The sequence below is a fragment of the Notolepis coatsorum genome, assembly GCF_963971535.1.
Source record: "Notolepis coatsorum genome assembly, chromosome: 1".
Taxonomy (NCBI): domain Eukaryota; kingdom Metazoa; phylum Chordata; class Actinopteri; order Aulopiformes; family Paralepididae; genus Notolepis; species Notolepis coatsorum.
In genome coordinates, this window is record NC_140165.1 from 273,789,935 (window position 1) to 273,815,813 (window position 25,879).

A 25,879-nucleotide genomic window follows, 5' to 3' on the forward strand; every position below is an offset into this window, starting at 1 on the left:
GTGCAAATCACTGTCTTTGCGACCGGTTGTTGTTAATTTGTTACTACATGTTCTTCAGCTCAATGAAAGTGAAAGTGTCTCCTATCAGTCAAGCAGCGCATTCAGGCCCACGCCCACCGGGGGCAGTTTGTTTTTCACAATCTAATATAAAAATAATTTACAAATCGATTATTCATTTGAATATAGAATATTCATTGACAGCCCTACTTAACAGTAACTGCACACTACATCACCCCTGAGTGGAACATGGAAAGCCAAACTTTCCCCCACTGCACCGAAAACCCATACCGAACTGTGACTTCAAAACCGAGGTACGTACCGAACCGTGGTTTTTGTGTACCGTTACACCCCTAATAGATGGATTAGATAGATGGATGGATGCATGCAGTGGCGATGATGTCATTGCCATAGTGACCAGTGAATATGGGCGAAATAACACTGTTCGTCAAACAGTGTTCAACTTGTGTGCTACACTACTTAGTAGCAAAGTACAAAATAGTAAAAGACGGAAAGAAAGTTAGTGTTTTTTTTTATATATATTCGTCTGCTGCGTTCCTTTCATGGATGCTTTTCTAGCTGATGATTCAAAAAGCTAAAATATCAATTTGATTGTGACATTTGATTGTGAGAAATGGCCTTAAACTGGCCTTTATTTGACCTTTGATGCCCTTTTGCTTCCCTCTCACCCTGTCATTTCAATGTGATGAAAGAAAGGATCTGGTTAGATCCCGTTGCTGTGTGGCCTTTCTTGCCTCAGAATCCCCCTCATGTGCCTAACGTGGACCTATGTAAATGTATTTTCTCGTCCTCCATCTCGTCACGTTGCTCATATGCACACTGTGACCAGATTACAGGTCCAGATACCCTGCGAGCCTGACCACCTGGGGATGTAGTCTGGCTCATTGGATCATAATGTGAATTGAATCCCCTTTGGGAGCCTGGGAAGAAACCTGACCTTTCTGATGTGATCAAATAATAACAAATCCCATTGAAATGATGAATGTAAGGGCCTCGCCACACTGATCAGTTGTGTCTGTCCATCCATCTGACCATCTTCCCCAGATTTAGTCTGTTTTTGACAGACAAACATTCGGAGAGGATGAACTTTTAGGAGCTCATCAGTTGCCATTGGTAGCAAAGCTTTTGTGTCTACAAACGCATGGTTAGATGATCTAGTTTCTAATTAAAAGCAAACCAATGGACAGCAATACCTTCCATCTGTTTTATCTCCATTTTGTGATGGGTCAGTAACCGTAACCTGTCTCTCTGTGATGGCGGAGTGTGGCCGGGCCCTAACCGTAACCTGTCTCTCTGTGATGGCAGAGTGTTGCCGGGCCATAACCGTAACCTGTCTCTCTGTGATGGCGGAGTGTGGCCGGGCCCTAACCGTAACATGTCACTCCTCCAGGTGTCCCGGGAGTGAAGGCGGATCGCTACAAGGAGGGCCTGGCCATCAAGCACTGCGCCCTCTCCCTGGTTGGCGAGCCAATCATGTACCCCGAAATCAACGCCTTCCTTCGCCTCCTCCACACTCACCGCATCTCCAGCTTTCTGGTCACAAACGCACAGTTTCCACAGGAGATCAGGTGGGTGAACACAGCTGTGTGTGTGTGTGTGTGTGTGTGTGTGTGTGTGTGTGTGTGTGTGCATGTGCGTGTGTGGTGTGTGTGTGTGTGTTGTGTGTGTCCTACAAACTAACTTTTTGGCTTACCAGCCAACTGGCGGGTAGATGATTTATTTTTTACCAGCCAAACAGATTTTTTACCAGCCAAAAATAAATTGCGTATGTGTCCCCCACCGGCAGTCCTTTCTTCTCATCTAAACTGCAGAGACAAAATGGGTGATTATTAGCTTGTTAAACTGATGTTACCGTAACCACCAGTCCCCACCCCACCTACCCAACCCCCTCCAATGTACAGTTTCTTCCCCCTCAAATGTATATACTCTTTTTAGAAACTCTGTCTCTTAAACAGAGTTTCCAACGCCAGGGTCTATGTGACAGGCGTTGTACTCTTAAACAGTGCTGTATTTCTGTAGATCTGGTATGTCATAAATGTCTGGATGGAACAGTACTGTCTATCTGTATGTCATGTATGGCATGTAATGATTAATTGAAAATGGGGGACCCTGATGTAAACAAGATGAAAGTCTTTCTCTGGTCTGCATCCCCTTAACAATTGTGTGTATTGAGCTGTACTGTATTTATAGGAGCCAAAGCACTCATAAGTTATACATTATTTCTATTGGCTTAGATTTAGTTGCCTACACTGTTAAAGTCTACATGTTAGAATACAATGGGGCTTAGCTGTATATTTAGGTTATTGTATTATATTTAGTGAGAATGTTTATAATGTTTATTTGTATAACCTTACATTGAAACGGCATTAGAAATATTGATTGGATTTAGATAAAGTCATTGAACCGTTTTATTTAGCTCAGAACTGTTTATAGGAAATTAGTGTCTCTTTCACTTTAACACTTTGAGTGCCAAGGACGAGATAACTCGCCATATGTTGAGTGCCAATTAGTTTTCTCGTCTTTTAATCGTTATTTCTTTTATTAGCGATATCCATAAATCTTTCATCCATCCAGCCTGACGTTATCATTGTGAATGGGTCTGAGCTCGAAAAGGGCAAATACCGCCGCCTATCGTCTCCCGGATGGTAATGCACATCATTGGATCGGATTGGGTGGCAAGTCCGGTCCGGGGTTTTCCCATCTCTGGCAAGCAATATCGTGTTACCAGATTGACTGAGGACCCTCAGAGCAGCGTCGATTATGTGTTTCGGACTATAACGTTGGATCAATAAACGCGATCAATATTTGGAATGGCGATCAGGAATTGGATTAATCTTTTGGCAGAACATCTTATGTGAGGTAAGGACTCTATTTTACCAGTATTGGGTTAATCAGATGTTTTTTTCTCAGCCATCGCAGCGTGTCTGTGTGTGTGTGTGTGTGTGTGTGTGTGTGTGTGTGTGTGTGTGTATGACGTTAGCGCTGACCAGGTCATGGATAATAGATTTTTCAGCCTGCTTCTCTAGCGTGCATAAGTACACATATACTATCGATAATCTAGCGTTTATTTGAAAACGATTCATAAATCAGCCGAAAAATGACAACGTGTTTTGTGTATTCCACTAAAGAGCTATTATCGCGGAATTTCTCTGGAATTACTAGAACTCTCCAAAACTATACTCGTATTCAAAACGGTATAAAACGGAAATGTACCAATGAAAAAACAATACATTTCGTACATGTTGACTGCAAGCAAGTCATTGATAAGCGAGGTGTTTTAGACCCATAGCCATAATTTAAGATATAGTTTAATAATAATAATAATAATAAATCAAATTTATATAGCGCCTTTCATAGAACCCAAGGTCGCTTTACAATCAGGACAAAAAATAGGGCAAGGAAAGTAGGGGGGGAGGGGGAAGAGGGGATGAGGGAAAGTAGGGGATAATGGACCTAATTTAATCTAAAACTAACTGATGGGGAAAGCCTTGGTGAAGAGGTGTGTTTTTAGAGCGGATTTGAAGGTGTCCAGGGTTGGGGCGTTGCGGATTTCGGGGGGGAGAGAGTTCCAGAGGGTAGGGGACGCCACGCTGAAGGCTCTGTCCCCAAAAGTCCGTAACCTGGTGCGAGGGATGGAGAGGAGACCTAGATCAGAGGATCGTAGGTTCCGGGATGGAGTGTACTGGTGGAGGAGATCAGACAGGTACCGGGGGGCGAGGGCATGGAGGGATTTGTAGGTGAGGAGCAGGAGTTTGAAGGTGATGCGGAACCTGACTGGAAGCCAGTGGAGATGGATGAGGGTGGGGGTGATGTGCTGCCAGGGCTTGGTGTGAGTGAGAACCCTGGCAGCTGAGTTCTGGACATACTGGAGCCTGTCCAGGGCTTTGCTGGGTACCCCGAACAGGACTCCATTACAATAGTCCAACCGGGAGGTGACAAATGAGTGGATCAGGGTCTCCGCCACAGAGTCTGAGAGTGAGGGTCGGAGACGGGAGATGTTCCTGAGGTGGTAGAAGGCAGACTTGGTGACAGATTTGATGTGGGAGTGAAATGAAAGTGTGGAGTCAAGGGTGACGCCCAGGTTACGGACTTCGAGAGACGGGGAGATGGAACAGCCGTCAACGTGGAGGAGGAGATCTCCAACCTTCCCGAGCAGTGCCTTGGGGGCCACAACCATGAGCTCTGTCTTTTTGCTGTTGAGTTTAAGTAATTTGGTTGCCATCCAGGTTTTTATAGCGTGGAGGCAGTTGACTACAGACTGTGGGGGGAGCTGGAAGGATGGTGAGGTGCTGATGTAGAGCTGAGTATCATCAGCATAACAGTGGAAGTTGAGTCCGTGGTGACGTATAATCTGACCGAGGGGGAGCATGTAAATGGTGAATAGTAGGGGACCCAGCACAGAGCCCTGGGGGACACCGTTAAGCCTTCGCAAATTTCCCCGACCTCCCATTGACTTCAGCGCCAGCACGGAACGGCCATATATGGTCAAAGGGGCATGGCACTCAATATGTTAAGAGTCTGCAGTGATTTTGGAGACTGGGAAAATACAGTTTTCTTAATTTGTAGTAGTAACGTGAATAGTGAATATATTTCGTGGCAGTAAACAGCCAAACACGTTTTGGTATAGGAAAATAGCTTTAGGATCACTTCTGTAAAGAGGACTTTGCTGTGGAAGAGAAATAAACCGTTTGGATTAGGGATGCTCGATATTGGCTTTTTTACCTATACCGATATTGTCCAACTCTTAATTTCCGATACCGATATCAACCGATACCGATATATGCATGGTTTCCCCCCCCAAAAAACTGAATAATTTCAGGTAATTAACATTACATATCTCTTGTTATATTGAAATTCTTTATTGGGAAAACCACATTGAGATACAGTATCTCGTTTTCGAGAGGGTCCCACAATTAATTAGAAATAATACATTATGCATACTTTTGACAATAAATAAAATCTGAATTTGTTATTACTTGCTTGCCTGGGTAAATAAAGGTTATAGAAATGAAAAAAAAAATGAAAAGAAATACAGATATTTTCCGATATCACATTTTAATGCCAATATCGGCCGATAATATCGGTAGGCCGATAATATCGGACATCCCTAGTTTGGATATCTTTGTTTTACACCGGAGTGGCTGTGGACATTATTTTCCTGCTATCAATGAACGTACTACTCACAACGAGTAAGCAACTTTAACCGTCGGCCCTCATAGTATTGTACCCATTCTGCAATCTGTTAATACAGTTTTCAATCAATCAATCAAAACCACCGTATCTGGCGTTGGTAACGGTTAGCAAAGTTAGCTAGCTAACTTGCTGGTCGAGGGAGCCCAGCATCTAATGTTAGTTTGCAAGCAAGCTACAGGTAGCCATAGATATATAGCACTAGATGGCTTAACCGCGCTGCTGGCCAACAGAGACCAATGTTGCCACATGGTGGCCATCTTGCAAGGGTGGAGCACACCCACTCATAGCATGTATGTCCATGGTGCATGTACTCTCGCAAGATGGCCGCCTCTGAAGTACGCAGGAGACCTCCGCCTTGAGCCATCTAGTGTTTTCTTTTTTTTTTTACTTTTATTTATAGCATTTTCAGCTTTTTCTGGCCACGCAGGACCAAGAGAGGGAGAACGGGAGGAGAGGTAGGGAAGACATGCAGCAAATGGTCGCCGCGACTGGGAAACAAACCCGGGACGACCGCTTCGCGACTCACTATGTGGTGTGCTACTGGAACGCCCCCATCTAATGTTTTATATCTATGTGACTAGCTACCTAACGTTGGCTCTGGCGATTGTCTTTACTCCCCACTCATGAAGACCACTCGCCAAACATAAAAAATACTCTCATTTGGCAAGTAAAATGGCCTAATTTCCTCCCCTGTGGGTGTGTGCGTGGGTGGGTGGGTGGGTGGGTGTGGGGCTACAACTGTAAACTTTTAGTCTTCATATTTGGAAGCCTGGGTCATGTTCATAAGTTGGGTGTTAGCGGCCTTCAGATGGCTGGTCTTCTGAAGAGAAGAGCCAAACAGTTATAGTTAAGATATTGCTCAGTGTCAGCTATTATTTGCAGCAGCGCAATTTGGAGAAGATGCTGCTATCTGTATCCATGAGCTGTGTGTTGATTGTCAGGTTCATCATCCATGTGTGTGTGTAACTTTGGTTGCCATTGTCAATTTGGGCAGGAATGTATCAGAATAACCCACAATGTACAAGTGCACTGATAATATTTGTGTCCTTTAAGTGGACATTAGGGCTGTCCCCGACTAAGGATTTGGATAGTCGACTATGTGAGCAAAATATTCTGATGTTGATAATGATGTCTACAATGTTTCACTGTTTTTAGATTATCATTGTTAATTGTGATTGTCATATGTATCTCATGTTGTTATGTTTTGTGTTTTCTGTTGTCTTTCTGTGTGGACCCCAGGAAGACTAGCTCGCCACTTAGGTGACAGCTAATGGGGATCCTTTTAAACAATAAACAATTGGACGAAATTTGCCGTTAGTCGACTATTAGTCTACTATAAAAAAATGTAATTAAAATAAAAATATAATATATATATTTTTTGTATCATTTAATTTGGGCTGTGGGGGTTGCTTAATGTCTGAAGGAGTCGACTGAAGGCTTCTTGTCCTCTGCAAAAGCATGCAATTGGTCCACTGATGGATACATCTTGATATTTGTCTAGTCTAGTGTGTTCATTAGATGGGTGAAATCCTCTTTCAGTGCCTCTGTGCCTGTTTTCTTAGGCAGTTAGCCTCTGGTATGCGTGTCATTAGCGTTAGCCACGCTTCTAGGCCTCTTTTCTTTTGGAAAGAATGATAAATTTTTTTTAATTTAATTTTTTTTTTTTTAATTTTTTTTTTATTCGACTAAGAGGTTGGCAGTCGACTACGGCTCCTTTCGACCAATTAGTCGACTATTCGACTAATATGGGTCAGCCCTAGTGGACATAAATAAAGATTCTAAATGTGTGCGTGCGTGCATGCGTGCAATAGAGAGAAAAAGCAAGATTATGTTGAATCACAATAGTTGGGCCGTGTGGCATAGAGGTGATGCTCTTATTGTATCCTTAAATGTCCTTTGCCCATGTTGAACCTCATTAATATTTTTAGTTTAAATGAGTTAATTATTGGATTCATATAAAGCATCTAGAGGGAGGATAAACCTAGTCCCTGCTCTCTTTCTCTGTATATCTCTCTTTTCACTCTCTATTCCTCTCTTATATTTTCTCCCTTTCTCCTCTCACGTTTCTCTGTGCCTATTTACTCTTCTCTGGGGAGGCATGATAAACATCATTCTTGTCCCCCCCATATCTCGCTTGCTCCCTCTTTTCACATACTCTTTCGTTCACTTCCTCTCTTATCTTTTCTATTTTCTTATCTCTTCTCTGGGGAGGGAGGATAGACCTAGTGCTTGCCCCTCCCCATATCTCTCTGTATCCCCCCCCCCTCTCTCTCTCTCTCTCTCTCTCTCTCTCTCTCTCTCTCTCTCTCTCTCTCTCTCTCTCTCTCTCTCTCTCTCTCTCTCTCTCTCTCTCTCTCCCCCCCCTATATCTCTCTCTCTCTGTATCCCTCCCCCATATCTCTCTCTATCTCTCTCTCTCTATCTCTCTCTCTCTCTCTCTCTCTCTCTCTCTCTCTCTCTATCTCTCTCTCTCTTATATATATATATATATATATTAGAGGTGGGCATAGATAATTCTTTTTAATCTAGATTAATCTATCTGCAATCCTGGAGTTAATCTAGAGGGTCTCAAACTCGCGGCTCGCGGGCCAATTGCGGCCCGCTGGATGATATTTTGCGGCCCCCTACTTGACATTAAAGTTTAGTGTTAGTGCGGCCCACGCGCAACTTGTTGCCGAGTCGTTGTGCGAGTTGGATGTTTTATTTATTTTATCATTTGTAGGCTACCATAGCGCAGGCTCATGACAGCAACGTTACGTTAGTGACTTGGTTGAAACGTGATTTCGGAGTGATACCAAGTGGAAGGAAAATATATCCAGTGCGTATGGCAGGCATTCTCGAAATTCTCCGCTGTCTCCTCTGCAAGCGGTGCTCTGCCTGTTTGTGTCTGTCTACTCTGGTCCAATCACATTCAGCGTCCCGTCAGTGTTTCTCCCCCTCACCCACAGTCTGCGAATCAGAGCAGAGTAGGGCGAGTTTTCACGGAATGAGTGTTGTCTCTTTCAGCGGATCCGAGTCAGAGCGAGAGTTGACAGCGCATCTACTGGTAGTCTAATCTGCAGGTACTGTAGCTAGTAACCTCGTTCCCAGTTTTACAGTATCTCCGTGAGATAAATGTAGTTAGTAGCCTAGTTTCGCCAGCAGGCAGTTAGTAGAAAAATATGGCATGCTCATGCTGAATGGACTGAAAAATATGCGTGCATCCTCCCAGCACCAAACCAATGTGCCTAATATGCCAAGAAACGGTAGCTCTTGTGAAGAGTGGCAATTTGAAACGCCACTACGAAACAAAACAGTTATTTTGATGCAGCCTTTCCTCAAAATTCAGTGCTAAGAACCACAAAAATAAATGGAATGAAATCATCATATCAAGCTGCAAGCAGAATTATTGTTAAAGCTATGTCACAATGAGAAAAAGCAACCAAGTCCTCACTCAGTGGCATGGGTGTTGGCTAAACACAAGAAGCCATTCTCTGATGCATACATAATAAAATAATGTATGACTGAAGTGATGGAGACCATGTTTGAAGGCAAACAAAAGCAAATCCTCCTCAGATAGCACAGCAACCAGAATAACTGAAATACTGGCTGATGATTTGATTAAACAGCTTTGTGATAGAATTAAAAAAAATGCACAGTGCATTTCCATAGCTGTGGATGAGTCCACTGACACCACTGAGAATGCTCAGTTGCTGGTGTTTGTGAGGTTTTAGTGAGTTTGTGAGAATATTGGATCAGTTGTACTTTTTTTTGGAATACTTGAAACCCTTTTTTTGTGGAATATTTGATGCGGCCCAGCCTCACCCAGACTCTACCTCCAGCGGCCCCCAGGTAAATTGAGTTTGAGACCCCTGATTTAGATTAATCTAGATTAAAATGGCTAAAAAAAATAGTCTGCCAAAGGCATTCAAAATATGTGTGTTCTACCAAAATAATGACCAGAGGAGGAGATTTATCCTCGCCTCTTCATCTGAGGAGTCACTAGCTGTTCTATCTCCTTGTTCAACAGCATGAACATGTCTCTTCTTTTTGTAATTTCCAGTGTTTCTTTTAAAACCAGACTTATCGTAATTTTCTGTGCCCTTCTTATTTCTACATGCACGCTCTATGTGGCCTTTTTTTCCACAATTACTCCAATCCATTTCTTTACACCAACACGTTGGTGCAAGATATCCTGTTTTTCCACAACGAAAACACGGACCCTGTCTGCTTTGCCCGTCACTGACCTTGTGCACTCTACTCGTCGTTGCATGTAGCTGCTGGGCTTCCTTTGATGCCATTTCCATTGTTACACTGATATTGACAGCTCTCCAGTGTCAAATCACTCTGTCCGTAGTTTCTTCTGTGCACCTTCATTTCTTAATCCACACACAAGCCTGTCTCTCAATGTGTCTTTTAGTGAATCTCTAAATTCACAATGTTCAGCAAATTTTCTTAAAGCTGCAACAAACATTGTAACAGACTCTCCTTCCTCCTGGCTGCATCTGTGGACAGACGGTGTGGGGGGAGTGGAGCACAACTGTTCTCCACCACATGCTGCTCACACACTGCTTCTGCAGACTGACTGCTCACACACACTGCTTCTGCAGACTGACTGCTCACACACACTGCTTCTGCAGACTGACTGCTCACACACACTGCTTCTGCAGACTGACTGCTCACACACACTGCTTCTGCAGACTGACTGCTCACACACACTGCTTCTGCAGACTGACTGCTCACTAGGGATGGGTACCGAATTCGGTACTTTTGAGGTACCGAACCGAAACACGTCGGTACTACAGAGTATCGATTCAAGTGAGATACAAAAAAAAACAATAATTTTTTTACCGTTTATTTAATTTTTTTTTACCTTTTTTCTTTTCATGTTCATACGCACAATATATGCTTACCTAGGATTTGACTTGATTCAACAACAAAGCAGTCGGAGCAATGGCAAGCCGAAAATACATTCCCTGAGGTCCATAGATGTCCCTAGATACCAAGATCATGCAAATAGACCTTTTAGAAGTCGAGCAATCTTCCATTTAGTTGGGTAACATTTCTTAAAATATGGCTAGCGTTTAAGAGGTTAAGTAAAAGTAAAGAAGTACAGTTAGGTCCATGAATATAAACATTTTCAAAATTGTGACTCTGTAAACCACCACAATGGAGCTGCTTTAAGTGCAGACATTCAGCTTTAATTTAAGGGTATTTACATCCATTTCTAGACATTTCTACATAATTTTTTAAGTACCAAAACTAATTGGACAACCTAACAATCCATAAATAAAAGTGTCACTTTTAATACTTGGTTGCTAATCCTTTGCAGTCAAAGTCTGGAATTCATAGACATCACCAGGCACTGGGTTTCATCCCTGGTGATGCTATCCCAGGCCTCTACTGCAAAGTATTCAGTTCCTGCTTGTTCCTGGGGCATTTTCCCTTCAGTTTTGCCTTCAGCAAGTGAAATGCATGCTCAATTGGCCATTGCATAACATTCCACTTCTTCTTTCTTGGCTCCTCATCCTAGCAGCAGCAACAATACAAGTACTAACAAAATTCATCAGTAGGACTTTAATTAGCAGCATATAAAAAAGGTGCAGCAGAGTGGATACAAACAAAAAATTAATAGCAACAATTTACTAAAGTGTAGTATGTGCCAATATGTGGTGTGCAAGTCAGTATTATGTGCAAATCAATAGCAGGTATAGTAAGTCAATTTGTCTTTGACCACTGTAATGGGATGGTGTCTCGTCACTCATGCCATGGTGAATTCCTGGTGCTGTGATTACAAGAAAAAGAGGATTTTGTGTATTAAGTACTAACAACAGATCTCTCATAGCTTGTGTCTACCAGCTATTCTAGTCTTAAGCGAACACTGACAGCATGTTGCCTTGTAACACATTTACATACATTTACATTTAGTCATTTAGCTGACAATTATATCCAAAGCGACTTACAAGTTTTATATGACAAGTCAGCAGGAAGGGTACAACTCTATCAGCTGAGTAACACTGTTCATCAAAGTGTTGAGTGCACACAGGAAACATTTTGAAATAGTATTTTTCCCTGTACTTTAATGTAATCAGTGAGCCAGCAATTAGTGTGTGTGTGTGTGTGTGTGTGTGTGTGTGTGTGTGTGTGTGTGTGTGTGTGTGTGTGTGTGTGTGTGTGTGTGTGTGTGTGTGTGTGTGTGTGTGTGTGTGTGTGTGTGTGTGTGTGTGTGTGTGTGTGTGTGTGTGTGTGTGTGTGTGTGTGTGTGTGTGTGTGTGTGTGTGTGTGTGTGTGTGTGTGTGTGTGTGTGTGTGTGCGTGCGTGCGTGCGTGTCTCCTCGCACGGTATTTGAGGATTAGTAACAACTGGAACAAAGTGTTAAATTCTCCCTAGTCTCCTCCTCACTTTGCTTATTTGTCTAATTGAAACTATTATTTCATCCCCCACACTGTCGCTGTATGGTTATTGTTACGGTCACTCTCACACTGACTGGATATATTCACCAGCCAATGCTTCCTCTTCTTATTTCAGCCTCTTTCAAATTGTTCTTTTGTCCACGCTGGTTCTTTCAAGTTCAAGTTCCCTTAAATTGTAATACATTATTCTGTAGTTAATAAACGTTCATACATAAAGGATTCAGGGTGTAGTTAATACAAGCTCATACATAGATGATCCAGGTTGTAGTTAACCTCTTAAGCCCAAGCCATATTTTCAGAAAATTTGCCTAAAAGTACATACCCAAGTAAATGGTAGATTGCTCCACTTTTACAGGTCCATTTGCATGTTCTTGATATCTAGGGACATCTATGGACCTCAGCGAATGTATTCCCAGTGTCCGAAATATTGTGTCTGTTACTATGCTTGAGTAAATTGCAATGAACCAACATAGTTTTTCCTATTTTTGACAGTGAATAACACCATGCTAGCTTTGACCAGAGCTTTGACCACTGAGCTCATTCGCCACCTTATTGAGATCAAGTGTAAAAAAAATCGAAGCAAATTAATAAAGGGCAGATGATTTACAGGGTTTTTTGTTGGTACAGTACAGTACTGAATTGTGCCATCCGGACACATGCTATTTTAAATATGAATATAGAATTTTAGGCCTATACATTACCTTATTGTGGCCAATTCATACATCTATGGATCGGGTCAAATCTCCTCTTTCCAATGGCAGAGTTAAATCTGGATTTAGTACCACCAAGCGCCCATTACAGGGCAGCAAAGACCGTGAATGAAATCTACTCTAAGTACAGTTACCTTTGTATAATGTCCATAGCTCCACCATTTTTCAGATTGCGACGAGTTTTTTTTTCTAGACGTTCACAGAAAGTTAAAGAAACAGTATATTTTACAACAAAAACAACACCAACAACAATATCATCAGCCATGCCTATCAATGTCCCAACGTTTGACTGTCATCTCATCCATTCTCTCTCTGATGTCCAGGAGTTTGGTGCCGGTCACCCAGCTGTACGTGAGCGTGGACGCCAGCACCAAGGACAGCCTGAAGAGGATTGACCGGCCGCTGTTCAAGGACTTCTGGACACGCTTCCTGGACAGCCTCAGGGCACTGGGAGAGAAGGTAAGACCCAACAAACTCCTAGTGGCTCCCCACAGTAAAACCCTGGATATCCCCCTCCTAAAAGATAAGAACATGAATAGAACGGAAATCAGAGAGAAGCTTTGTAACCCTTTAAAAAATGCCCATGTTAGGTTTGCTGAGTACATTATATACTTGTTCAGCAACATCCTGCTCCACGCTCACACAGCTCCACCCTCCTGGGAGCTGCCCAACACATCATTGAGCAGCTCCACTGTCTGGGGTTCAGTGATCTTGCTGGCCACACCCCAGGCTGTTGGGCAGATTCTCGTTAAAGGAAGTGGGATTACTGGAGGACGGCAGCAGCAACAACGCTCCCCACATAGGCCCCCAACGTTGTTTGGTTGACTGGCTTGATAATCAGACCAGCAATATGTCATCTGCACTGAATTGTGTTCACCATGCCTCTTTTTGAGGGAAAACAACTCGAGCGTCGGACACGGAGACGCACAACAAACCCAGTACTATGTTTGTGGTGTGAAAATATGCAGAGACACATTAATATCTTTGGAACCGTTTGTGTTAAATTGTATCTGAATCGGGAGATTATCTTCTCTCTGTCAAAATTTAAAGTGTATCTCTCCGTCACATAAAGGCTGGCTGGCAGTTAGGGCTGAGCCCAATCGTTTGATTGTCCGGACCTTCGTTCGTTACGTTGGCATTCGAATTCTAAATCAACATTTGAATCTTTTTATATATATATTTTTTTATCTACTTTTTCTCCCATTTTTCTATTTTTCTCCCATCCCAATTTTTTCGTATTGTCCAATTCTACCCTCTCCTGTCTCGAACCCTGTTAGGCCATGCCTCCCACAGGTCGGCTGCAATGTGGACCAAGCCTTGCATCACGTGTCCCCTCCGGTACACGAGAAGGCAGCTGTCACATCTTTTCACCTGAACAGCGCAATCTCTCAGTGGCGAGGGTCTGCGTGGGAGGGACACGCCGCCCTCGTTGCTTCCTGATTCTGCTGCGCATATTGCCATAAAGACACCATTCAAATGATTAGGAAATAAATAATCATTTTTATTTGAAATAATTATTTATTTGAACAATAGGCACATTATATCAACAGCTAACAACAAAACAACAACAAGTTCAAGTTTCAAGTTTCTTTAATAGTTGTCATACAGAAGTACAGAATACTTTCATACAAAATGCTTCTTCCTGTTACGCTCCAGAGACTGTGCTAGACAAGATAGTATCAAATAACATAGTATAGCATGTAATTTAGAAGTAGAAAATGAGGTCACAGTGTTCAGTATAGACATATGTACAATGTTCGATGCAGAATAGACGTAACTGAGTTACCATATAATATACAATACTATGCAGTGTACTAATGTACAGTACTATATAGTGCAAAGCAGAAATGGGATGAGGTACAATTTAGGTACAATTTACAGTAAGGTGTACGAGTTGTAGTGCAATCCTTCATCAATAAATATAAAGTGTTGGGAGTGGGTGCTACAGTGTGTTTGTTTAAAGTGAGTGTGTGCTATAAAGTGTGTGGAGTGGGTGCTACAGTGTGTTTGTTTAAAGTGAGTGTGTGCGTGTGGATGTGTGTGCTATGTGCGTTTGATGGTTGTTGTTGTGTAGTGTTCATTGTTCGTTTAGCAGCCTGATGGCCTGGGGATAGAAGCTTCTTCTGAGTCTTTCTGTGCTCGCCTTGAGACTCCGGTATCGCTTGCCTGACCGCAGCAGTTCAAAGAGGCAGTTGTTCGGGTGACTGGAGTCCTTAATGATTCTCTTAGCCTTGCCCCTGCAACGCTTGTTGTAAATGTTCTGGAGGGTGGGGAGCCCCCCTCCAATTGTGCGTTCGGCTGAACGTGTCACTCTTTGTAGTCTGCTTCGGTCTTGTGCAGTGCTATTCCCAAACCAGGAGGTGATGTTGCCAGTCAGGATGCTCTCTATTGTACATGAGTAGAAGTTCTTAAGGATCTTCTGACTGACTTGGAACTTCCTTAGGCGCCTGAGGAAGTAGAGGCGTTGTCGTGCCTTCTTCACAACACTGTCAATGTGTGTGGTCCATGTCAAGTCCTCGGATATGTGGGCTCCGAGGTACTTAAAGCTGTTGACTCTCTCAACCGGTGCCCCGTCGATGCTGAGGGGGCTGTAGTCCTTGACCCCCGACCTCCTGAAGTCCACAATCATCTCCTTTGTTTTGCTGACGTTCAGGGAGAGTGTAACTGAGGGGTACAATTCCCTGACTGTATTGATAAGTATGGTATCATTAAACCACTACCGCTTTATGTACTTTAACTACTGGCCATACAGTACACGATATCTAAATATGATGAACACTTTCCCACAATGAAATCGGGTCCACACAAAGGTAATAATCAAATATTTAATATATAGCAAAAGGTACATATAATAGTTACTATTACATTTATGATTTGAATGCACTTGTAAGGCAAATGAGTATTCGTAGGCAAATCAACACTGAATGTCCAATCTCTGGTTACGCAGGAAGCAAGTATACAACCTGGCTCTTAGGGAATTATAACGATGGCACACTTAATGATTATAGCGGGATATACTGTAGGGGTCCTCCCGGTTGTAAGCCGGTAGGGGGGGTAGGAGAGCCGTCGGCAGTATCCCGTCTGGTCAACGATTTCTAGAGAGAATTCAGGTACAGAAGACAGTGCAGTAGAATCTTGATCCACAGATGAATACACCTTGGCTCTCTTGTAGGCTGTAGCTGCAGCTGTAGCTGTAGGTCCACAATGAAGAAGAAGCGAGGCGACCTCAGTCTGGTCTGAGCGCCGTCTCACCTTGACTCCTCTCGGGGTAAATCCAACACTCACCGGTGTTGGCGATTATCCGCTCCACAAATCATAGTGCCAAAGCAAATATATATTCCATGCCGCATAGGGCTCAGCAGTCGTCGGGTAGGTAATCCAATGTACAGGTCCACTCGGTCCTCGCCTAGAACTCCTCGGATGAAAGCGCCACGTGTGGTCTGCCCAACCTGGATAAGACTCTAGATAACACGAGGAAGCGATGGGGATGCTGCTCACTTTAGAACTCTAACCGCACGATGCACCATACATAATAGACTATTATTAACCTAATAGAAATACGTCGCACTCGACGGTACAGTGCCAAACTATGACAATTCAGTTATTAATTCGCACGGGGTCTCAATGCTATTCTAAGGCCAAACAGGCCATACTACACCGCACGCGGTATCGTGGGTGAGGCTTCACGTTCTGTTACTTAGTTGGGTAGAAGGGTAAAGGACTAAGGGTCTTCTACATTTACTTGCGCCATATTTATATGCACGGTGAACAAATAGTGCCACTCTCTTTTCGGTAGCCGTATTCCTGTGCAGAGCCGGGGCTAGTAGAGACATGTCTTGTCGGTACCATTGAACTTGGCTCCAAGGGGCTTGTCCCCTGGCGCCAGGTCCTTGTCCAATAAGAGAATGAACTATTATGGGCTATAGTAGACTAAAGGGATATTCCGTGTATATGTACAAGGAATATACAAGGGATATCAAACGATATACAAATACTATTCAATATATATCCATAAATAAATATATATATTCGGTTTAATCTGATCCTTCACAACAGCCGCCCCCTAATTAGTCCCACCTAATTAGCTAAGCAGAGACAGATTAACCGCACTGTCCACTACTCAATGTCCGCTGTAAGGTCAGTCAGTTCACAAAGTCATGGGGTCATGGTCGTCATCGATAGTATCGGGGAGCCTTGGCAGTTCTATTAGCCTCGCCACGGGTCGGGTGTAAGTCCGCCCTTGGATGAGCACTTCAGCTGCTCGGACCTTTCCATCGGCACCGGTGATCACTTTGCTTACGCGGCCAGCCGGCCACATAGCTCGGGGTAGTGACTGGTCGATAATCATGACGACTGTTCCTTCTGTCAAATTGTCTCTCTCTTTCACCCATTTCTGGCGGGTCTGTAGAGACGGTAGGTAGTGGAGTAGGAAGCTGTTCCAAAACTTGTCAGCCAGTACTTGACTGTACCTCCACATTCTTCGGCCGTTCGCTTCTTCAGGCCTGTACATTGTCTGGGGTAGCGCGGGGTCCAGCCGCCCCATCAAGAGTGTGTTGGGGGTGACTGGGTCGACATCTGCTACATCGCTTGAGACGTAACCGAGGGGCTTTGAGTTCAATACTCCCTCGATCTCCGTGAGGACTGTCATTAAGACTTCTTCCGCCACGGTCTGGGCCCCAAGCACGGCGTACAGGGCTGTCTTTATAGAACGTACTTCTCGTTCCCAAGTTCCACCGAAGTGAGGTGCGTTCGGGGGATTAAACTGGAAGTCAATCTGGGATGGAGCGAGGTGGGTCTTAAGTTCTGGGCCCATAGCTTGGAAGCTCTCTCTCAGCTCTCTTTCTCCGCCTTTGAAGTTTGTCCCGTGATCAGACAACAATGTAGACGGTTTTCCTTTCCGTGATGTGAATCTTCGGAAGGCCATAAGGAATGAGTCTGTGCTCATGGTTGGGAGGAGTTCGATATGTATCGCTCTGGTGGTCATGCATTTGAATACAATACCCCACCGCTTCTCGGTTCCTCTTCCTCTCTTTATATACAGCGGGCCGAAACAGTCCATACCGGTGGAGTGAAAAGGCTTGTCGCCGAGTTGGAGGCGACAGGGAGGTAGGTCAGCCATCCGGGGTATACTGGGCTGGGCTCGCCACTTACGACAGTCTAGACAGGTTCGCTGGAAGCGCCGCACTGCTTCTCTCCCTTGCAGTATCCAATAACGACGTCTGATCTCCGCGAAGACTCTCTCTGCCCCTGCGTGGTGCACATCCTCGTCGTATTTCTTTATAATCAGCTCTGTGACCTTGTGTCGGCTGTTCAAGACTATCGGGTACTTGACGTCATCCGGTAAGTCTGGGGCTCTCCGCAGACGACCACCCACTCTGATGAGACTATGGGCGTCGCTCTCGGGGGCTAGGTGGAGCAGTCTGCTGTCTGATGGGACGGGCTTTGCTCCCTGTAGACAGGCTAGCTCATCGGGGAACGAGTCTCTCTGGGCTCGTTGTAGTAGAAGAAGTTCTGCTTCTTCGTAGTCAGCTGCTGAAATGTCAGTCGTAGGCTGAACCTCTGGGTGGTGCCACAGAAATGTCTTTAACTGCGCACTCTGTAGGGTGAGGCAATCGTCTAGATCGGGGTCTGTGGGGACGAGTGTGTGTGTCAACCCACAGAACATAGATTTCTTGTTCTCTGCCTCCTCTTTACTCGCCTCCCGTGGGGTGGGTGTAGGCCACTCTTCTTCGGGGAGCTTGAGAAACTCTGGTCCGTCACTGTAGAGGTTGTGACGGGTGAGGTCATCCAGGGACATTCCCCGGGTGATGACGTCAGCTGGGTTGTGTTTGGTGTCCACATACCTCCAGCTCGCTACTTCTGTTAACTCTTGAATCTCGGTGACTCTGACTCCCACGAAGACCTTGTATCTGCATGAATCAGACCGGATCCATGTGAGTACGGTCGTGGAGTCTGACCACAAGATTGTTCTTTGCACCGGGATGGTGAGTTCACGTTGGATTAACGTGGCGAGCTGCGCTCCTGCTAGGGCTGCGCAGAGCTCTAGACGTGGGATAGATTGTTGCTTTCGTGGGGCTATTCTTGAGCGAGCCAGGATGAAAGCAGTATGTATTTCTCCTCCCTCCTCTCGGGCACGCAAGTAGGCCACCGAACCGTAGGCTACTTTGGAGGCGTCGCTGAATACGTGCAGGTCGATCTTGCATGTCTCTGGCCTCACTGTGGGTGGGAAGTAGCTGCGGCGTATATTAACACCTGGGAGTGAGCGGAGTTCCGTCTCCCACTCTCTCCATGTGGATGCAAGGTGTTCGGGTATGGGATCGTCCCAGCCCTGGTCCTTGTCCCATAGCGCTCTTACAATCATCTTTGCCCTGGTGGTGTAAGGTAGAATACATCCCAACGGGTCATATTGTCTGTTGTCTGTTCTGTATACACTCCGTCTGGTGGTCGGTATTGCCGTCGACCTTCCCTGCTCCTTGGTCAGGGGTTTGTGTCTATAATGGAGCGAGTCTGTTTTGAAGCGCCAAACTAGTCCTAGTGTCATTTCTTGGGCTTCTCCTGGGATGGTCGCCATCCAGGTGTCGCTGCTCGCTGCCTTGTCCTCGGGGGAGAGGCTGCGCAGTACTTGCGGGTCGCTGCTGGCCCACTGCCTGAGATCAAAGCCGCCTTTGATCAGGGAGGCGCGGAGCTTGAGTAGGAGAGCCTCGGCTTCTTCTGGCGTCGAGACGCTTTGTAAACAGTTGTCCACGTAGAAACTATTTGTCACACTTTGTCGGACCTCTTCATCTGCTGCTGGGTCCTCTGCGACGTGTTTTTGTAGTGCAAACGTAGCACAGCATGGGCTGCATGTGGTTCCGAAAGGGAGGACTTCCCATTGATAGATGGCTGGGTGCTCATCTCCGATCCTCTCTCTCCGTAGGAACCGCAGCAGGGGCTTGTCCTCCTCCACTAGTCTCACCTGCAGGAACATCCCTTTGATGTCGCCGCTGATAGCCACCTTGTCCTGGCGGAAGCGTAGTAGCACGCCTAGTAGAGAGGGGCCGAGTGTTGGGCCGGCCAGGAGCTCTTTATTCAGATTTTGTGATCCGATCTGGTAGCTGCAGTTAAACACAATACGATCCTTGCCGTTGTGGTGGACCTTGTGGTGCGGCACGTACCATGATTCGGTCGTCTGATCGGCCTCTTTAATGTCAATTTTCTTTATGTGTCCCGCTGTGATTAGCTTGTTAATCTCAGCGCGGTACACAGCTTCTTGAGCGGGGTCTTTGGCTAGGCGCCGCTCTGTGTTCAATAGATACCGCTCCGTCGCCTCTTTTGTGGCGTGAAAGGTGGGCATTCCCTCTCGCCTCAGGAGTGGAGTTGCGTATCTCATCACTCCGTTGACGTTGACTCTCTTTGTCCCTTGCTCGAGGAGGGTTATAGCGTAAATATCTTCCTTAGAACGAATGTCTTTCTTTTCGTTCTTAAAGGGCATTGTCTCTAGTGTCCATAGCCTCTCGACATGCTGCAGGAGTGTGGTGTCTCCTTCTGTCGCTCTGGAGTGGAGGCAGCTAGTGGCTGCTGTTCGGTTAAGAGACTTGGCGAGGGGGCCTTGTAATGTCCATCCTAGGCGGGTCTCGACTGCTGCAGGACAACCTCTGGGTCCTGTATGGACCCGGTCTATCGGGACTATGAGGTCTGCATGGTCGGAGCCTATCAGCAGGGTCGGGGTGGCACCGTCTATGAGCGGGATAGGGAGTTGACGCAGGTGCACATATTTATCCATCAGCTTGGCGATGGGGTAGGTGTACTGCGATAGTCCTATTTCTTGGCTGGTGAAAGCATTAGTAATCCTATACCGTCTCTCTGGCTGCCCGCTTGCTGCGATAGTGAAGGAGACATTCTCGCCCTTTATCGTCTTTAGATCTCTTATCGTCCGAATCGTCATCTGGTTCTCGCTCCCCCGCAGCCCCAGCTGGGCCGCAGCGGACGCGAGGAGAAGGGTCTTCTCTGACCCGTCGTCAAGGACGGCGTAAGTGTCCATGACCTTATCTTGGTAACTCAGTGTTACGCGGACCACCTTTAAGAGCACCTGGGCGCCGCTGCTGCTAGCGGGGTCAATGTACATAACACTTGCCTTTGTGCTGCTGGATGGTGCAGGCTTTCTTCTGTTACTGTCGTGTAGGACATCTAGGTGGGCTCCGTCACACCGACTACACCTCTTCTTGAGGCGGCACTCGGCTGCCATGTGACTGCGCGCACATCGGTAACAGCGCCTGTTGGACTTTATCCAGTGACTCACTTCTTCAGCGGTCATCTTCTTGAACAGGTCACATTGTGACAACCAGTGTTCCTTCTCGCAGTACGGGCACACCATCTTCCACTTCTCTTTCATCGAGGGGGTACTGTGGTTCTTGCTGCTCGGTACTGATTCTGATTGGTGCATGACAGTCACCGATCTTCGGCCATCGTTTGCTCTCCTAGGTCCCTCTCTGGAGCTTGGTGTGCTCCGCACGAACGTATCCAGCCGTAGGCTGCTGACTTCTCTCGCCAGGAAGTCGGCTAGGTCTAGGAGGGATGGCTCGGGACCGTTAGGATCACAGTGGTCTCTTTGCCGCCTGAAGCGCTCCTGTCGGGCGGGCGGCAGCTTCTCTAAAATCCTCTCGCCGTTCGAGTTTGCGTATAGTTCGTGCATACCCTTTTCTCGTTGCGCCCCCAGCATCCCTACCAGGGATTGTACTTTGATAGACAGGTCGTCTAGTGAGCGATTGTCTGTTGCTGGGGGTAGGCGGTCAATATGCCTTATCTCTTGTATTACGTAATCCCATATACGTCCATATCTTTGGTCTAGTGCTGCTAGAGCCGCTGTGTATGGGGTAGTAGAGGTGGCATAGATCAGCGCTATGTTGTGCGCTCTGGGCACTTTCAGGTGCTTCAATAGGATAGCATACTTGTGGCGTTCATCAGCTACATCCACCATCATTGTCTCTAAGCACATCCGTAGCTCCGTGTACTGTGCTCGGTTCTCATGGGTGAAGTCTGGAAACGTCGGTGTGCCAATGTATGACGCCGTGGATGGCTGGCACATCGGTGAGCGTTGGAAGAGAGGCCTCCTGGGCGAGTCTCCTCTTACGCCTCTCGGTGGGCTGGTACCGGCAGGGTACCATGGCCCGCTGGTCCAGGTGCTATTCCTCGGGACTGGTCGTGCGTCATGCTCACCCGTGAATCGAGTCGGGGGTCTGTAGCGCAGAGCCGCGGGGGTATAGCCTGGGCTGTACTGGACCTCCTGGTCCTGTGGAGTAATGTGCTGCTGTCGGGCTTGACTCTCCTCTTCTCCCTCTTCTTCCTCTGCCAGGTCTTCTAGATCCTGTAGTCGTCTATTTAGCCTCTCCGCGGTGTCCGCCGTTCCTTCCTTGTAGCTGGGTCTCACTTGGACCGGTCGGGGAAGGAGTTCGGAGGGGGGTGTAGGCTCTCTCTGGTGGTCGGGCTCAGGGTCGCTTAATCGGTTAGGGGAGGGTGCCCTTGACCCGTGTCTTGACGAGGCCCTGGAACCCCTTGTGGAGGGAGGGGGTGTTGCCCTGGTGATCAGCTGCTCCATTAGCTGCGCTTGTAGTCTGTCGCGCTCGGCTTGTAGTCTGTCGCGCTCGGCTTCGCGCTGGATGAGAGCGATGTCGCGCTCTGCTTCTCTTTGGGCAGCGGCGCGCTGGGCTTCGGCGGCGGCGCGCTGGGCTTCGGCGTGGTCTCTTACCATATTATCTTCCGTCTGAAGGCGTCTCATCTCCAGACGTATGCGCTCTTCTTCGCTCCGTTGCTGCGCTTGGAGGCGTTCTCTTTCAATGGTAGAATGTTCGCGCTCACTAAGCGTCTGTGCTTGGAGTCGATCGCGCTCTGCTTGGAGTCGATCACGCTCCGTAGAGGCTGCTAGGGTGGCGAGGAACGCCTGTGCCAGCATCCTCTCCGCCTCGCTGGGGGAAGACGCTGGTTGAGGTGAGCCGCTCCTGGCAGTACCCGTTGGGGATGCGTTCCCCTGCGGGGAGTCCTGGAGCTCTATCTCCTCGGCGCTCTCCTCATCTTGTTCCGTGCAGAGTTCCATCTCTGGAGGGTTGTCTTCCTCCCGGAGCTCTTGGGGGACTACTTCTTCGGTCTTGGCGGGGGGTAAAGTCGTGTCAGTTCCCTCCTGGTCCCCACCGTGAGCTTGGTCAGTTACATTAGAACCCACTAGGGCCTCTGTGGTCGGGGTATCCTGGTTGATAGGGTCGGACATAATTCTACTTTCTACTTTTACCGCGTTTACCGTTTGTAGAAGGCTAGGTAGTATACTGGCAGCGTAATCCTCTAAGTACTGAGGTGGCTGTCGTCTACGCTGCGGGCGTTCTACTTTAGGATGACCGTTTCGTGGAGTGTTCATCATAGGCCATTTCAATATTAATACCACTATATTAATATTACACTGATTACCATCCGGCTCGAAGGACCAATTGTAACTGAGGGGTACAATTCCCTGACTGTATTGATAAGTATGGTATCATTAAACCACTACCGCTTTATGTACTTTAACTACTGGCCATACAGTACACGATATCTAAATATGATGAACACTTTCCCACAATGAAATCGGGTCCACACAAAGGTAATAATCAAATATTTAATATATAGCAAAAGGTACATATAATAGTTACTATTACATTTATGATTTGAATGCACTTGTAAGGCAAATGAGTATTCGTAGGCAAATCAACACTGAATGTCCAATCTCTGGTTACGCAGGAAGCAAGTATACAACCTGGCTCTTAGGGAATTATAACGATGGCACACTTAATGATTATAGCGGGATATACTGTAGGGGTCCTCCCGGTTGTAAGTCGGTAGGGGGGGTAGGAGAGCCGTCGGCAGTATCCCGTCTGGTCAACGATTTCTAGAGAGAATTCAGGTACAGAAGACAGTGCAGTAGAATCTTGATCCACAGATGAATACACCTTGGCTCTCTTGTAGGCTGTAGCTGCAGCTGTAGCTATAGGTCCACAATGAAGAAGAAGCGAGGCGACCTCAGTCTGGTCTGAGCGCCGTCTCACCTTGACTCCTCTCGGGGTAAATCCAACACTCACCGGTGTTGGCGATTATCCGCTCCACAAATCATAGTGCCAAAGCAAATATATATTCCATGCCGCATAGGGCTCAGCAGTCGTCGGGTAGGTAATCCAATGTACAGGTCCACTCGGTCCTCGCCTAGAACTCCTCGGATGAAAGCGCCACGTGTGGTCTGCCCAACCTGGATAAGACTCTAGATAACACGAGGAAGCGATGGGGATGCTGCTCACTTTAGAACTCTAACCGCACGATGCACCATACATAATAGACTATTATTAACCTAATAGAAATACGTCGCACTCGACGGTACAGTGCCAAACTATGACAATTCAGTTATTAATTCGCACGAGGTCTCAATGCTATTCTAAGGCCAAACAGGCCATACTACACCGCACGCGGTATCGTGGGTGAGGCTTCACGTTCTGTTACTTAGTTGGGTAGAAGGGTAAAGGACTAAGGGTCTTCTACATTTACTTGCGCCATATTTATATGCACGGTGAACAAATAGTGCCACTCTCTTTTCGGTAGCCGTATTCCTGCGCAGAGCCGGGGCTAGTAGAGACATGTCTCGTCGGTACCATTGAACTTGGCTCCAAGGGGCTTGTCCCCTGGCGCCAGGTCCTTGTCCAATAAGAGAATGAACTATTATGGGCTATAGTAGACTAAAGGGATATTCCGTGTATATGTACAAGGAATATACAAGGGATATCAAACGATATACAAATACTATTCAATATATATCCATAAATAAATATATATATTCGGTTTAATCTGATCCTTCACAACAGAGAGGCTGTTTTCCTGGCACCATCCCGCCAGGACCTTGACCTCTTCCAGGTAGGCCCTCTCGTCGTTGGCAGAGATCAGGCCCACCACCACTGTGTCGTCAGCAAATTTGATGATTGTATTGCTACTCCGCTGAGCCACACAGTCGTGTGTGTACAGGGAGTAGAGGAGGGGACTCAGAACACAGCCCTGGGGGGCCCCTATGTTGAGGGTGATGGATGAGGAGGTGCAGTTGCCTGCTCTCACCACCTGGGGTCTGCCCGTCAGGAAGTCCAAGACCCACTGGCAGAGGTCATAGTTCAAGCCCAGGTCCCTGAGCTTGGCTATGAGTATGGAGGGGACTATGGTATTGAATGCCGAGCTGTAGTCGATGAATAGCATTCTCACATAGTTCCCCTGCCTCTTGTCCAGGTGTGATGCTGCTGTGTGCAGCACATGGGCTATGGTGTCAAAAGCAACCAAAGCAATAACAATATTGAAAGACCTTTCTTATTTTATTGTCAGTAATAGTGTGCGTGTGTGCGTGCGTGCGTGCGTGCGTGCGTGTGTGCGTGCGTGTGTGTGTGTGTGTGTGTGTGTGTGTGAGAGTGATGAATGAGAGCAAGCATCAAATCTCAGTCTCAGTTGCCTCAGTCTTTGTTTCTGTAGAGAAAGAGAAAATAAATGTATTTAGTCAAAAGGCAACTTATTTCACAAGAATCATTATGATAAAAAAAAATATATACTATTAGGGCTGACCCCTATTAGTCGATTAGTCGACTAATCGGTCGAAAGGAGCCGTAGTCGACTGCCAACCTCTTAGTTGAATAAAAAAATATATATATATATTATTATTACAATTTCTTTTTATCATTCTTTCCAAAAGAAAAGAGGCCTAGAAGCGTGGCTAACGCTAATGGCACGCATACCAGAGGCTACCTGCCTACGAAAACAGGCACAGAGGCACTGAAAGAGGATTTCACCCATCTAATGAACACACTAGACTAGACAAATATCAAGATGTATCCATCAGTGGACCACTTGCATGCTTTTGCAGAGGACAAGAAGCTTTCAGTCGACTCCTTCAGACATTAAGCACCCCCCACAGCCCAAATGGAATGATAAAAAAATAAAAATAAATAAAATAGTATATATATATATTTTTTTTTTTTTTGTCGACTAATAGTCGACTAACGGCAAATTTTGGCCAATCATAGTCGACTATCCAAATCCTTAGTCGGGGACAGCCCTATATACTATATATATATATATATATTAGGGCTGTCAGTTTATCTCGTTAATTAGATTAATTAATTACATAGCAAATTATCGCGTTATGAAAATTAACGCAAAATTTATTACAAAAAAATTATAATAAATGTATTACATTTTTCTTTTATCTCATTCATTCCATAAGAACGTAGAATACACATTTACATTTTATATGGTCCATTTGCATGTTCTTGGTATCTGATTCTAGGGACATCTATGGATCTCAGGGAATGTATTCCCAGTGTCAGAAATACTGTGTCTGTTACTAGGCCTGAGTAAATTAATGAACCAAATGAGAATATCAATAAAAAAAAAAATTATCTTTACACTATGCTCAAATTGACCAGACCTGAAAGATCTAAGCAAATTAATAGATGGAAGATGATTAAACAGAAGGTTTTGTAGATACAGAATTCTGAATTCTGCCATCCAAATCCTGTAATTAATTAGATACATTTTTTGTAA

At 45.8% G+C, this 25,879-nt stretch overlaps 1 protein-coding gene across 2 annotated transcripts in view; it reads left to right on the forward strand.

Moving 5' to 3' along the window:
* Positions 1-25,879, forward strand: part of tyw1 (tRNA-yW synthesizing protein 1 homolog) — a 444,264-nt gene that overhangs the window by 242,884 nt on the left and 175,501 nt on the right. For both annotated transcript variants that reach the window (XM_084324651.1, XM_084324652.1), the window contains 2 exons: positions 1,409-1,586; positions 12,637-12,772. In XM_084324651.1, the coding sequence (XP_084180777.1) occupies positions 1,409-1,586; positions 12,637-12,772 (314 nt within the window). The remainder of the gene's footprint in view (positions 1-1,408; positions 1,587-12,636; positions 12,773-25,879) is intronic.